Source organism: Rana temporaria, chromosome 3 (genome assembly GCF_905171775.1).
Source record: "Rana temporaria chromosome 3, aRanTem1.1, whole genome shotgun sequence".
In the NCBI taxonomy this organism is placed as follows: Eukaryota; Metazoa; Chordata; class Amphibia; order Anura; family Ranidae; genus Rana; species Rana temporaria.
In genome coordinates, this window is record NC_053491.1 from 222,801,666 (window position 1) to 222,816,674 (window position 15,009).

The 15,009-nt window shown below is 44.0% G+C and overlaps 1 protein-coding gene across 2 annotated transcripts in view; it reads left to right on the forward strand.

Annotated features, from left to right (window-relative positions):
- The first annotated feature begins 424 nt into the window (after positions 1-424).
- Positions 425-15,009, forward strand: part of LOC120932144 (sodium-coupled monocarboxylate transporter 1-like) — a 99,065-nt gene continuing 84,480 nt past the window's right edge. Inside the window, exon 1 of one of the 2 annotated variants that reach the window (XM_040344319.1) lies at positions 425-844. In XM_040344319.1, the coding sequence (XP_040200253.1) occupies positions 494-844 (351 nt within the window). In that variant the 5' untranslated portion in view covers positions 425-493. The remainder of the gene's footprint in view (positions 845-15,009) is intronic. The other variant, XM_040344318.1, reaches the window with a different exon arrangement.

The following is a 15,009-nucleotide window of genomic DNA, read 5'->3' on the forward strand; positions in this document are numbered from 1 at the left end:
TAGGTTTAGGTCTGTTTTATCTTTCTGCTGTCAGAAACTGTATTGGAACTCCACTTATTTAAGCCATCAGAATCATTTGACCCCGATGCATCAATGTTATGTGTACAAGTATATGCCGTGGACTTAATTTATAAGCACTACTCTTAAAAGGTTAGACAATGTCATATGTGTAAATGCATGATTGGGTAGGAATTATAGGCAATTATATTACACAGAGCATGATTAATCTAAATTATTTATTTAACAATGTGCCAATACCTTTTCCTCTTAAGTCACAGCGATGTTATCTCTATAGAACCCATCCCATTTTACAAAGCACAATATTTCTTAATCCCAAATAATGAAAAAAATCCCTCTGGCTATTGCATCAACATTGGCACATGAAGTTTTGTGACCCAGCCTACCTTGTCTATTGTGATGTAAAACCTGTTCATCATGTGTTTAAGTCATTTCGATTTAACACATATTACAAAGCACCCGAACGTGAGAAGCAATGGCTACCACCACAGACATTGGTCTCTTCTCTGCCTGGGATTATGTTATATTTGCTGGTGTTCTGTTCATTTCTGCAGCTATTGGAGTCTATTATGCCTTTCAGGGACGAGGAAAGACCACTTCAAAAGAATTCCTGGCAGGTGGAAAGAGTATGACAGCAGTGCCAGTGGCTATGTCCCTAACTGCTAGCTTTATGTCTGCAGTGACTATCCTTGGAACTCCAGCTGATGTCTACCGTTATGGAGCAATGTATAGCATCTTCGCTATATCTTATGGATTTGTAGTACTTATTTGTGCAGAAGTATTCCTTCCAGTTTTTTACAGACTTAATCTTACAAGCACCTATGAGGTACATCTTAATGAATTTATTATATAGCCTTTGGTACATAAAACAAGTTACAGTCTTAACACTATATCCCAGATCTTAAAGGTCGAGTGAAGCTAAAATGAAAATTTTACATCCAATACATTTTCACAACGTGTATGTAAATGCATGTCTATCTGTGCAGAACTTCAAATGGATTTGTGATTTGCTAGATTTTGTGTAAGCAGCTATTTTAGGCTAATGAGGCTTAAAGGGGTTGTAAAGGTAATTTTTTCCCCCCTAAACAGCTTCCTTTACCTTAGTGCAGTCCTCCTTCACTTACCTCATCCTTCCATTTTGCTTTTAAATGTCCTTATTTCTTCTGAGAAATCCTCACTTCCTGTTCTTCTGTCTGTAACTACACACAGTAATGGAAGGCTTTCTCCCAGGTGTGGAGAAAGCCTCTTGAGGGGAGAGGGGGCGAGCAGGAGTGTCATGACGCCCACTAACACACAGCTCCTTTCTCTATCTGCAAAGTAGAGAGTGTCCTGACTTGCCTGCTCGCCCCCTCTTCCCTCAAGAGGCTTTCTCCACACCAGGGAGAAAGCCTTGCATTACTGTGTGTAGTTACAGACAGAAGAACAGGAAGTGAGGATTTCTCAGAAGAAATAAGGACATTTAAAAGCAAAATGGAAGGATGAGGTAAGTGAAGTAGGACTGCACTAAGGTAAAGGAAGCTATTTAGGGATTTTTTTTTTACCTTTACAACCCCTTTGAGATTGACATTTGGAGGTAGACTTCTATTGGACAGTCAAGTCTGGTAAACTACCAAAATGGTAGGTATTTATTTTTGAATGCTATTTATAATTTTTACATGAGTATTTACATGAGAATTTTTACACTGACCTTAAATATTCAAATGCGGAGAACAACAGACACAGACATGGCAACATAGATGAGAAACTGCTAAGCAGAGTGATAGGGTTCCCCATGAATAATATAGATTTGCTGAATTCTAGTTCACAGTCTGTAATAAGGTAAGCGAGAGAGAGAAAAACTTAGCTGGATTAGTAGATTATGAATCCGGTGAGTTTTGTATAACAGGAACAGGAAATATCTCTGTTTTGAGATGTGTTGACCATTTGGATATGTGGACAGTAATGACTTGTACACACGATCGGAATTCCAGATGGAAAAAGTCTGACTGACTTTTTCCATCGGAAATTCCGACCGTGTGTATGCCCATATTCCAAGGAATTCCATCAGAGTTTACATAGAGGACATGTTCTCTTTTCCTCTTCGGAATTCCGATGTGAGTTTGGTCAGGCTAAAGCCTGATTGTGTGTACAGGGCATTAGATACATATGAAGTAAGTCACTTTTCCATTGGATTTTTTGTTGGTTGCTGAATGACTTGCTGTTACAATTGTTATTTTCAGCAACGAGAGCCACTGAGACCTGCAAATCATAGTCACATGGCTAATATAAATTATTGTCATGGTAAATAAAATATGTATTATAGCTAAGTGAATTTAGCTTTAAATCTTCTGTGGCTTCTCCAGCTAAAGTAAAACACTAGAAGACCCTGACACTCTGATAGAAATATTAGAAGCCAAGGGTAACGCTGGCCATACACCAGTAGAGTTTTGTCTTCGTAATTTTTCAAAATTTAGATTTTTGGAATATTATTTCAGTTTTCCTAATTGTTAGTGGGGTCAAATTGATTATCGTTTTTGACTATAGTGAAAGAAAAAATTAAAGAAGCAGGATGGAAAACTTTTCCCTAACAAATATTTGATTGTGAATGTGGTTTTCTTCGGGAAATTCCATTCATTATAAAATTTAATGTTAAAAACAAACAAAATTTTGAAGTACATTTGATTGACAGTTGTTTCTGATGACTTTATTAAATGTACTTACAACATTTTTTGTATGAACACTCAGACAAAAAATTCTAAACTTCTGATCACAATTCCTGACTTGTTACAGAATCAATAGAAAAACATACCGTATATATAGCCTTTGGTAAACCAAGGCAAGAGAAGACACTGGACTATTGGTTTGGCAATTGCTACTTTGCTTCAATTTAGAGACTTAGCTTACCCTACAATTAACTATTATCCAAAGCAATTTACTGTTTTCCCCAGAACTATGATATGCTCTTACACCCCTTTCACACTGAGGAGTTTTTCAGGCGGTACAGCGCTAAAAATAGCCCTGCTATACCGCCTGAAAAACTCCTGCCCAGCAACCTCAATGTGAAAGTCGGAGGGCTTTCACACTGAGGCGATGTGCTGGCAGAAGAGAAAAAAATCTCCTGTCAGCAGCATCTTTGGAGTGGTGAGAGGAGCAGTATGTATACCGCTCCTTCACCGCATCTTCCCATTTAAAACAATGGGAAACCGCGGCAATACCGCCTGCAATTCGCCTCTGCAGAGGCGCATTGTGGGTGGTATTAACCCTTTATCGGCCACTAGCAGGGGTTAATACCGCACCGTTAGCGGCTAAATCCCAAGGCAAATCCGACGGTAAAGCGCCGCTATTTTTAGTGGCGCTATACTGACACCCGCCCCAGTGTTAAAGGGGCATTAGTGTTTCCTGGTAGGCTGAATCAGACTTCATGTGTATGTAGCAATACCCCCGGAGGAGCTGCTGGATTGTTTTGGGTGGCATGTTACCTCTATTTCCTCGCCGTTTAGGGTATCAGATGAGAGTTGAGAAAAAGTTCAATGTCCACACTTTAGACTTATTTTTCTTTGCTTTATTTGCTGAAATAAATTGGTAAAATAATAAAATAAGTAGTTGAAGAGGTGGAAGGGTAATAGGTAATAGGTTCAGGTGTATAACTTCTGGGGTGGTGGGATGACAGACCCAGGATCGACGACCCCTCCCCAACGGCGTCTGTCCTATAAGTACTCCTCCCCAGCATGCACAGCGGGACGATCAGTTCCCACTGATTGGCTGCCGAAGGGGAACACCCAAAACACCTTGACCTGACTGCTGTCACCCTTGGCCTGGGGTGGTAACAGACCCCAGACAACAATAGTGGTCACTCACAGCACAGCCATGGCTGGAACAGAGGCCCAAATTTGGAAAGAAACATACGGTCTGAGTCAACTAACTCTCAGACTACCCTATAAATTTAAAGCAGCACCGGCTAAAAAGTAGCAGGCCGCATACATGTACATACAGTATAAAAGGGCAGCACAGTTGCTAAATGGTTATTACATCTACCTGGCAGCACTAGGGTTGCCGATTCAAATCCCAACCACGGCATTACCTACCTGAAGTTTGCATGTGCCTGTGCGGGGTTCCTCTGGGTATTCGGTTTCCTTGCACACTCTAAAATATGTGCTGGTAGGTTAACTGGCTTCTGTCTAAATTGTCCCTAGTATGTGTATGAATGTGAGCCAGGGACCTTAGAGTGTAAACTCCTTCGGGGCAGAAACTGATGTGAATGTGCAATATATATATATATATAATAGCTGAACACCCGGCGTTGCCCGGTCTTCCTATCTTAACCTTTTGGGGAGGAAAATCATAGTAATATAAATATACCCATCTTTTATATAAGGGTGTAGGTAAGGGTTAATTTAACTGTCATATATTTTTATTTGGCATATAAGTAATATATGTACCTTATGTGGGAACATACATTTCCCATTGATTTGCATGGGACTTTAAACAAAAACCCAGACCCTCACAAATGGGGGTAGTTAAATTAACTATCTTATAGTTTAAGTGGACATATAAGTAACATGTGACCAAGTGTTATCGAAATATCTACAGCCGTTTGGAAGTTATGAAGTAACATGTATTTCCCATAGAGTTGAATAGGACTTTAAAGAAAAACCCCGACCATGGCAAATGGGGGTGGGTAAGGGTTAAACCACATATCCTATGTTTGTTGCTGACATCTAAGTAACATGTGTGCCAAGTTTCATGTTAATATCTTTAACCGTTTGGACGTGATGCTGGAACATGAAGTAACATGTATTTCCCATAGAGTTGAATGGGACTTTAAAGAAAAACCCCGACCATGGCAAATGGGGGTGGGTAAGGGTTAAACCACCTATCCTATGTTTGTTGCTGACATATAAGTAACATGTGTGCCAAGTTTCATGTTAATATCTTTAGCCGTTTGGACGTGATGCTGGAACATACATACATACATACATACACACACAGACACGTTGAGTTTTATATATATATATATATATATATATATATATATATATATATATATATATATATATATATATATATATATATATATATATATATATAAAGTGCTGCAAAAATGGTCAGCGCTATATAAGTACTTGTAATAAATAAAATTACTAGCTAGATGGTATCAAGTTATTTCAGAAACTCAAGCTCCAGCATCTGAGCTTTTATGTCATGTTCATATTAAATATTTTATGAAATATTTATGATGCTAGCATTTTTAAATATACGATTAAACCATATTATTATCATCACTGATTCAATTAAGAAGGTTTGGGCTACCTTCCAAGAAATTTTCAATTATCACATTTAACATTACAGGTAGATCCCTTTCCCATGATCTGCTTAAGAAGGCAAGCTTGAGGCCTCGTACACACGACCGTTTTCCTCGACAAAACCCATCAAGAAAATTGGCGGCAGAGCTTTTTTGCAGAAGAAAATGGTCGTGTGTATGTTTTTCGTCGAGAAAACTGTCGTGGTCTTTGACAGGTCTTTATTCTGCAATTACCTGGCCCTGTTATTCATTATGTTATTGCCTAATAAAAATATTTAGCCAGATTCAGAGAGAGTTACGCCGGCGTATCAGTAGATACGCCGTCGTAACTCTGAATCTGCGCCGTCGTAAATTTAAGTGTATTCTCAAATTGAGATACACTTAAATCTAGCTAAAATACGGCCGTGGGCGCCGTCGTATCTTAGCTGTCTATTTAGGCCGGCCGCTAGGGGCGTGTACGCTGATTTACGCCTAGAATGCGTAAATCAGCGAGATACACCTATTCACGAACGTACACTTGCCCGTCGCAGTAATGATACGCCATTTACGTAAGGTGTTTTCAGGCCTAAAGTTATTCCACCAAAAAGATGGCGCAGCCAATGTTAAGTATGGACGTCGGAACCGTGTCGAATTTTTAATTTTTTACGTTGTTTGCGTAAGTCGTCTGTGAATGGGGCTGGGCGTAATTTACGTTCCCGTCGAAACCAATAAGTCTTTGCGGCGTAATTTGGAGCATGCGCACTAGGATGCGTCCACGGACGGCGCATGCGCCGTTCATTCAAAACGTCAATCACGTCGGGTCACGATTCATTAGCATAAAACACGCCCACCTCTTCACAATTTGAATTAGGCGCGCTTAGGCCGGCACATTTACGCTACGCCGCCGTAACTTAGGACGCACGTGCTTTGTGAATACAGCACTTGCCTCTCTAACTTACGGCGGCGTAGCGTATATGAGATACGTTACGCCTGCCTAACTTTAGGCTCATCTATGTGAATCCAGCTATTATTTTTTTTATGTACAATACACAATTTAACAAGTAGCCCATCATTGATTTAAATAATATTCAACTTCAATTTACAGTTATCTTTGATGCCACAAGTGGATGAATTCTCTCCCATTTATTTATTTATTTATTTATATCCTTTCTCTCTGTCACCACAAAGCCCTTCTATTGTTCCTTTACACCAGTCTTATGTTTTTGTTATTTTTCTCAAAGGGCATTTTTGTTCAAAAGGGATAAATGTTGTTTTTCATATGCAGTAGGTTTAATAATACCTTGACTTTTACTTATCTGCTTAATAGTGCACATTATTGACAATGCTGTTAAGTTGTTAAAATCTATCTTGCTTAATATTTTTTTATTGAAAAGATTGCAGCGCCCACATAAAAACAGTAGCGCTTGAAGCACTGGAAATAACAAAAAGTATACAAGGTACACATACAATATCACAACAATAGAACCTAAAAGCAAACAAAACAATGCTGTGTTACGTTGAAACAGTTGGTCTTATATATATAAAGGGGACAGGGGCTCAGGGTCTTCAAAAACACGTTACATAAGTCCATGCAACTGGAGATATAACAAAATACAATTTGGTTTTAAATGCCACTGTTTATAATAAAAAATGAGTTCTAGAATAGTGATTAGGCTGAGAGGTGCAATCTGAGTAGATAGCCTGCTGCAAGCAGGAGGAAGTATTTACTAAGCGCCAAATCACACTACAATGCTGTGTGCTGCAAAGCATGTGCTGTTGGGTATTGACACATTCAAAATTAATGGACTGAAAAATGCACAGCAGAGCATGTCAAATTGGAGTGGGTTATACTTATGCAGGACGCCATGCATTGTGCTCTGGTGTGGTGCGACATACCTGTGTTTTATGCTTGTATGCCATACCAATCTATGTGATGTACGCGTTACCCCAGCCATCAATTTAACTGCAGCACGCTAACTTTGTGGCAAGTTTCAATGAGAGAACTGCAGCAGGGTTTGATCTGTGTCAGCCATTTGTAAATACAGCTTATAGGCAAAAATATGTAATATACTTACCAAAACAGTGCATTCAATTGTTATATAATTGGTAGAACCATTGCATTACATGGTTGTTGGTAGATTTAAGTACAGTCAGATTGTAATTGTGGTGTATGCTGATCTTTACAATTACACATGACATAACATGCACATATTTAGCATGACAATTATGTATGATGCCAGGTTCCATTTGAAATAGAAAATACTGTACATACGGTAGTGTGAACAGCATGTGATGCAAAATTCAACAGGTTGTCCATCACTAATATAAAATGTTCAACTTCATGTAACAGTACCACAAGTTCCTAAGTTCAAATGCAGAAAAATGTCCCCTTTCAAATGCTCTTATGTGGAAAGGACTGAATAGGAATTCTGCAGAAGATGATCCCTGCAGCCAATGCAACCCTTTTTAAGTCTCATCCTGAAAATCCTCTGGTGAGGTGTTATACACAGGTCTTAGATAAGAATATGGCCTAGAATGTAAAGCCAGCCAAACATGTTACAATCTAATTCTACAATCTTGTTTAGATATACCAAAACTATGCAGTGTTGACTTGATCTGAAAAACTCACTTGCATCCAACCAGGCAGAACCTTACAACAATTAGTCGTGGTAGATCCAAATCTATAATCAAATTATAAAATGCAAGAGACAATAATGAGGTCTTATGACCTCCAAACAGTTTGGACAGTATTAAGAAGTTGTATTGAATATAATGCCACCCTAATTTCTCCAAAATGTACCAGTCACTGACAAAAATGGTCAGATTTAAATTTCATGGGGCAGATTCAGATACAATGGTGCAGATTTGCACCGGCGTGGTGCATAATTTTTAGACTACACCGGTCCAGCGCGGAGCGGCAGTTAGGTGATTCAATAACCTTTTTTTGTCTACGATGCCCCAGCGGGGCGGATGTTAGACGGCGTAAGGCGGGGTAAAGCCAAATGGGAGTCACCATATGCTAATGAAGTGCCGACCGTGGCGCAGGGGTCACGCCGGGGCGCATTTTAGACCGCACATGCTCAGTGACATCCAGGGGTAAATGCCCCAATCTGCACATGCTCAGAACTGCACCCCGGCGTGAGCCCTGAGCTCCGCCGGCCCACTACCAACGCCCAGTCCATAAATCAGCCCAGACTTCCGCCCTACAGGTGCAAATGTACTCAAGCTTTTTTTTGTAAGCTAGGTAGTTTGCAGTGTGTTGGTCAGTTATGGCTGATGATGAATCAGGTGGGCGAATGACCAACTTCAGCCCTGAGGAGAGGGCTGTGATTATTGAGGGCCTCTCCCAACATGGGGACCGCCTCTATGGGCCACAGAGTGCCTACACTGGCAAGGCAGATAAAATGAAAATTTTTGCAGAGATCACAACACAGGTGAATGCTTTGGGGGTGGCAGACAGGGAGCCCAAGCATATCCGCAAGAAAATTAATGACTTGCGTCGATTAGTCAAAGAGAAATTGATGTCCAAAAAAAAACATGCCAGTGGAACTGGAGGAGGACCAGCCAAAAAGATCATCCTGACAGCGGAGGACCTTGTTGTGGCCAGGTTCCTGGCTAGGGAGCTGGTGGAGGGCCTGGAGGGCTTTGATTCTGGGGATCAGCCCTTGAGGATAGGTAAGTGTGTTTTATCTTCTTTCGGGTGTGTTGCATGTGTGTGTGGGGGGGGGGGGGACAAGTGTCAAGTGTGTGGGACCAACAACATCTGAATGTTTTGTGTCCTCCACAGATGTGCAGGATGGAGCTGGGCCATCATCGGCTGCAGACCGACCCACCACATCCAGGGTGGAGACTGCCCCTACATATGTGATGGAGGAAGTGGAGGAGGAGCAGGTCATGTTAGAGGAGGAGACTGTTTATTTATTGTTGGAGACCCCCATTGCTGGCCCCTCCCAAACCTCTCCCCTCATTAGACTTAGCCCCTCAGGGCTTGCTACCCTTATCAGGGATTCCCCCTCACAGGACCCCAGCCCCTCCAGGGCCAGCCCCTCACAGGACCCCAGCCCCTCCAGGGCCAGCCCCTTACAGGACCCCAGCCCCTCCAGGGCCAGCCCCTCACAGGACCCCAGCCCCTCCAGGGCCAGCCCCTCACAGGACCCCAGCCCCTTCAGGGCCAGCCCTTCCACCCGGCCTCAATCCGCTCCTGCCCAGAGGAAGGCATTAAAAAAAACAAGGGGAGTCCCTGCAGAGCTGGAGTTAAGTCTTGCAAGGGACCAAAGCAGGCAGACCCGCCACATTGGGACTCTTGCGGGGGATCTGACCAGGGTCGCAGGTAGCCTGGCATCCTCTGCCGAGAGCCATGCTGCCTGCACTGTGGCATTGAAGGAGGCCGTTATGCAGCAGGCTGGGGACAGTCGGCTCCTAAACGAGAGCCTGCAGGATGTTGTGGGTAACGGGGCAGCCCTTTTGTCCTGTATGGGTGACCTGCAGGACACCACATCCGAGCTGGTTACTGAGGTCCGGAGCCTGGCAGGTGCTGTCAGAGAGGAGGGGAGGCTGACAAGGCGCCAGCAGCGCAGCAATATCACCCGCCGGCTGCGGATGCAGGCTGCCACGAATAGCTACCTCCACCGGCTAGCCGTGGCAATGGAGGGCAAGCAGGCAGCTATGGAGAGACTGGGGGAGGTTCCACCACCAGCCCCCCCAGCTCCACCAGCCCCCCCAGCTCCACCAGCCCCCCCAGCTCCACCAGCCCCACCAGCCCCCCAGCCCCGGCTCGCACCAGGCAACAGCGGCCCAAAACCTTAGGGACAAGAAAGAGCCCACGCAAAGGGACGTTGATTTTTTTTCTTTATTTTTTGTGCACTCAGGTTATGATTCTTATTTATTTTTTAGATACTCAGGTTATGAGTCAATTTAATTTATTTCCCTGCACACGGGGAGTAGTGCAGCTTTCAGTGTGAATGGTGTGTGAATGTGGGGGGGCGACAATCCTGCCTTTAAGGTTTGTCACCCTCAGTCGTTGGGGAGAAGTGATCCCCACGACCCGTGTGAAAGGTGTATGAATGGACAGCAACATAATTGGAGCCTTGGCGCGGCGTTGCTGCTCCCTAGTACCATGGGGGTACTTCGGTCTAATCCAATTCATTGAGGATGTGGGGTGTGTGTGCTAGGGACCACAGTGGTGTGCATGCGTGCATTCTCATAGTGCCATGATTAATGTGTGTGTTTAACGAGAAAAGAAGCGTTCCACGAGGCGTGTCCTGACGGCTCTTCCATCAGCAGACGGGATAGCCTCTGGCAGGGGGGGATTATGTGGTTGGGGGCTCAGGTCATCACGTATGTCAATCTCCAGGCCCCTTCTCACTGCGAGGTTGTGCAGCATGCAACATGCCCCTATGATCTGGCACACAAAGTCTGGGGAATACAACAGGGTACCCCCAGACTTATCCAGGCATCGGAAACGGGACTTTAGGAGGCCAAATGTGCGTTCCACCACTCCACGGGTACGTGCGTGTGCTTCATTGTATCTTCTCTCTCCTGGGGTTTGGGGGTTCCGGAATGGGGTCATGAGATGGGGTCCCAGTGCATATGCCGCGTCACCTGGAAGGGAAAAGACAGGAGGATGTTAGTCATGCATGTGCCCCTCGTGATGTCTGCATCATGGGGGGGGGACAGTCATACCTGACACCCATGTCACTCACCAACCAGCCAGCTGTTCCCGTACACGTTCTGTTCAAATTCTGTAGGGATGTTGCTTTGCCGGTAGATGAAGCTGTCATGGCTGGATCCTGGGTGTTTGGCACGGACGTGCCATATGAGGCATTGGGCATTGGCAATCACCTGTACATTGATGGAATGCCAATGCTTGCGATTGCAGTATATGTGCTCCATGTCACGGGGGGGCTGTAGTGCCACATGGGTGCAATCAATGGCCCCCACAGTGCGTGGGAATCTGTCAATTTGGTAGAAATCTGTCATTGTCTTCAGCCGCTGGACCTCCTGGGTGGGTTTTATGATTTGGTTGGCCATGCGTCTCAGGATTGCAGGGATAACCTGGTGCACACATCTGCTCATGGTGGATTGTGACATCCCAGCCGACAATCCACTTGTTCTTTGAAAAGATCCAGTGGCCAGGAAATGCAGTGTTGCCAGGACCTTCACCAGTGGCTGCACTGCATGTACGCGGTGTGTCTTGCTGGTGATGTCATCCTGCAGGGTTCTGGTTATTTCCAGGATGACTTCACGGCTGAATCTGTAGATGCGAAACACCTCCAATTCCCCCATGTCAAAGACGTCAATGCGCGTGCGGAATACTCTCTCCCGTGCCCTCCTACGTGCCCGTCGACGCAATAGTGCAAGGACCACGGCTGCCCCTGGCATGTTGGCACACAGATGTGTTGTCCAGCAAGTGTTGTTGCTCAGGTCGTGTGTAACGCTGCTGCTTTAGCTGCTCTCCAGCTGACCTGTGCAAGTCTGGTGCAAAGCTACCCCTGCTTTTATGAGGGGTAACTTGGCGCCGGAATTTTCTCTTCCGCTCACCGGGAGTAGCCTGCGCCGGACAAGCTTAAGTTTATGAATCGGCCCAAAAACCTAATTTGCATATTTAAAACCAAAAAACCATGGCCACGCCAGATCGGACCAGCGTAAATCTGCACCAACGCCGCGCCGGCGTGGAAAGGTTACACCGAGGCGATGCAGTCTATTTGGAGGCGTAATATGGTTCTCTGGGTAAGGCGCAGCGATCCGCCGGCGCAAATCTGCACTTACGCCGTGCATCTACCAAAAAAACGGTGTAAGTGCTTTATGAATCTGCCCCCATGTCTACGGAGGGCAGTCAAAGAAAGTAAAAGAACACTGCCAACTTTAGACACAATTTAAAAGCCTGAAAAAGGCTTGATTGGCCCAGTAGTAAATGGTCGTAAATTGCTGTCATTAACATTTTATGAAACAATCTATATAAGCAATGAACACTTTTAAGTCTGGTTTTATTTGAACTAAAACTGAACTAAAACTAAACTTGACTGCTGAGATGCTTAGGCCTGTCTTAACCCCCTTTATTTAAAACACAACCCCCCCCCCCCCCCCAAGAAGACACATAGACCACTTTAAGTTGGAAGTAGGGCAAGGCCACAGCTTTATTGAACATAAGTATAATAACTTTCAAAATACCAGTAAGCATGCCAGTCACGGTTATACCATGAGCATATACAACAAACTGTATAGTCTAAGAGGCCTGCCTTCACCATCAGTGCGAGGCAGGCATTAAACTGCCACGTAATTAAACTTGAGGGCATAGCCCAAAAAGTAATGCTGGCAAGGTAAAACTGCCAAGAAGCTGTGATGAAAACACACAACGGGCGAGTGGGTGGGCAACTCGTGTGACGTCAAATTCTCCCGAGAGTAGAGAGGCGTGCCTCTGCGTAGTCTTTTGTAGAGTTCCAACTCCACCCAGTCACCTCGTGCCATTGTAGCCAATCCGTCTCACTGATTATGTTGACGCCCCGCTTAGTTGCCAAGCATCCAGCAGTCAAGGCTCCCTTTCCTTAGAGCAGGGCGGGTCAAGGGGCCTTCATTAATATAGCTCTAGCTCTGAACTCTGGTTAATGTTCCATAACGGACGCAGTGATAGAGTTACATTCATAAAAAGTGGTTACACTGGTGATGAATGTGAAGATGTCAATAAGTTAGACATCAAATACACTAGTGCAAGGTACAAATAAATTTATGGGAACACATTTAACCTCCCAAGGAAGATGTGCATCAGATCCTTATCATAGCTGGCCTTTAATAAATAAAAGTTTCCTTGTAGAAGAAAGTTTCCTTCTGTTAAATTATATGTTAGTTATCGGATTGTGAAACTTTTTAGATGGAAATATGCATGGACTTATAGTAATTGGCAGTCAGAGTGTGTCTGCTGAAGAATAGCAAAATAATCCTGAGCCTCCTTCAGCACACCCCTTAGACCCTTTGAATTGGTGTAGAGAGGTCTGCGATGCTCTCTTGGGGTCCAACAAAAAGCTGCTTTGGGTGGCAGCTGCAGCTCTCATTTGACATTAAAACTACTAAGGATACTGAGAGGCAGGCATTATTGAGAGCCAGTGGCTCAGATACATTAGATTGGACTCTTCACTGAACCAAGTCCTGGTGAACCTTTCTAAGTACCTTCAAAGGTTGTAATAATGAACAATGTGAGTGGTAAGCTACTGTGATGACACATGATGGCAAGTTACTGTGTGTGTGTGTATAGGGTAAGCTGCTCAAATACACAAAACAAATGGAAAGCGCCTCCAATTGCCACTTTTAATTTAAATAAAATTGGCAATTGGCATCTCACAGTAAGAGTAAGTCTGGGATGCTGTGGTGGATAAGTCACCGGGGAGCCACCAGGGTCCTCTATCATGCAGCCAGGTGTACAGAGAAGCCGGCCAGATTATTATTATTATACAGGATTTATATAGCACCAACAGTTTGTGCAGTGATTTAAAATATAAAGGGGGGCAGTACAATTACAATACAATTCAATAAAGAAGGAATAGGAGTGTCCTGCTCATGTAGCTTACAATATAAAGGGGGGTGCTACAAAATGTAAAAGCTGCAGGGGATGACCTGATGGAGGTGGCAAAAGTACAGTTTTCAGGTGGAGGTGGGGTAGGGGTCCCTGAATAAATGAGTTTCCAAGGATTGCCTAAAGGGCAGACAGAGTATGAGCTAACTGACATAATGGGGTAGGGAGTTTCAGAGGTTCTGGAGAAGTCCTGGCATGAGGTGACAAGGGAAATAGAGAGTAAGATGTCTTTGGAATGAGCAGAGAGGATGATTTGGGTGATATCTTGAGATGGAGTTGGTACCTGGGTGCAGTGTTGTGGGTGGCTTTGTATGGTGTGGTTGGTATTTTGAATGCTATGCATTGGGCTAGTGGAGGCCAGTGAAGGGATTGGCAGTGAGGGGCAGCAGCCATGGATCAGTTAGTAAAGTGTATAAGTCTAGCAGCAGCATTCATGATAGACTGAAGGAGGATAGCCTATGTAAAGGTAGGCCAGCAAGAAAATAGTTGCAGTAGTAAAGGCAAAAGATAACCAGGGAGTGAATAAGTTGTTTTGTGGTGTCATCAGTTAGGAAGGGGATGCTTCCAAGATGGCACTTTAACGCACACGTGACCAACAGCGTAAGCAGGATGAAGTCACCGGAGTCAGGACAGCGACGTGTTTCAGAGCGTGCGCAATTACCTTTCTATGCTAGTTGTCAATTGGCACTTTGATTTAAATTAGTTTTTAAGTTTTTTTTTACAGTCTGCATTTTGAAGCGCTTTTCCATTTGTTTTGTGTATTCTGTAGAGAGAGTCTGCTTCTATCCATTAAAAGAGCAGCCCTGGTGCATGATCTGATGGACTATTTTAGGCATCTTCAAGGACTTTATATGATTTCATATGGGCCACTCAATTCAGACATAGAGTGTTTGAACCTGTTGGCACCTACATTTCCTCTATTTTGAGCTGCTCAGTTAAACTACTTCAGGGATGATCACTCTCTGAATGCTGGTGCTTAGGTCAAAGCAGGAAAATCTCTGCACAGAGTAGGATCTGAGGCCCCGTACACACGAACGAGTTTCTCGGCAGAATTCAGCCAGAAACTCGATCGGAGCCATATTCTGCCGAGAAACCCGGTCGTGTGTACACTTTTGGCCAAGGAAACCGGCGAGGATCTCGTCGGGCCAAATAGAGAACATGTTCT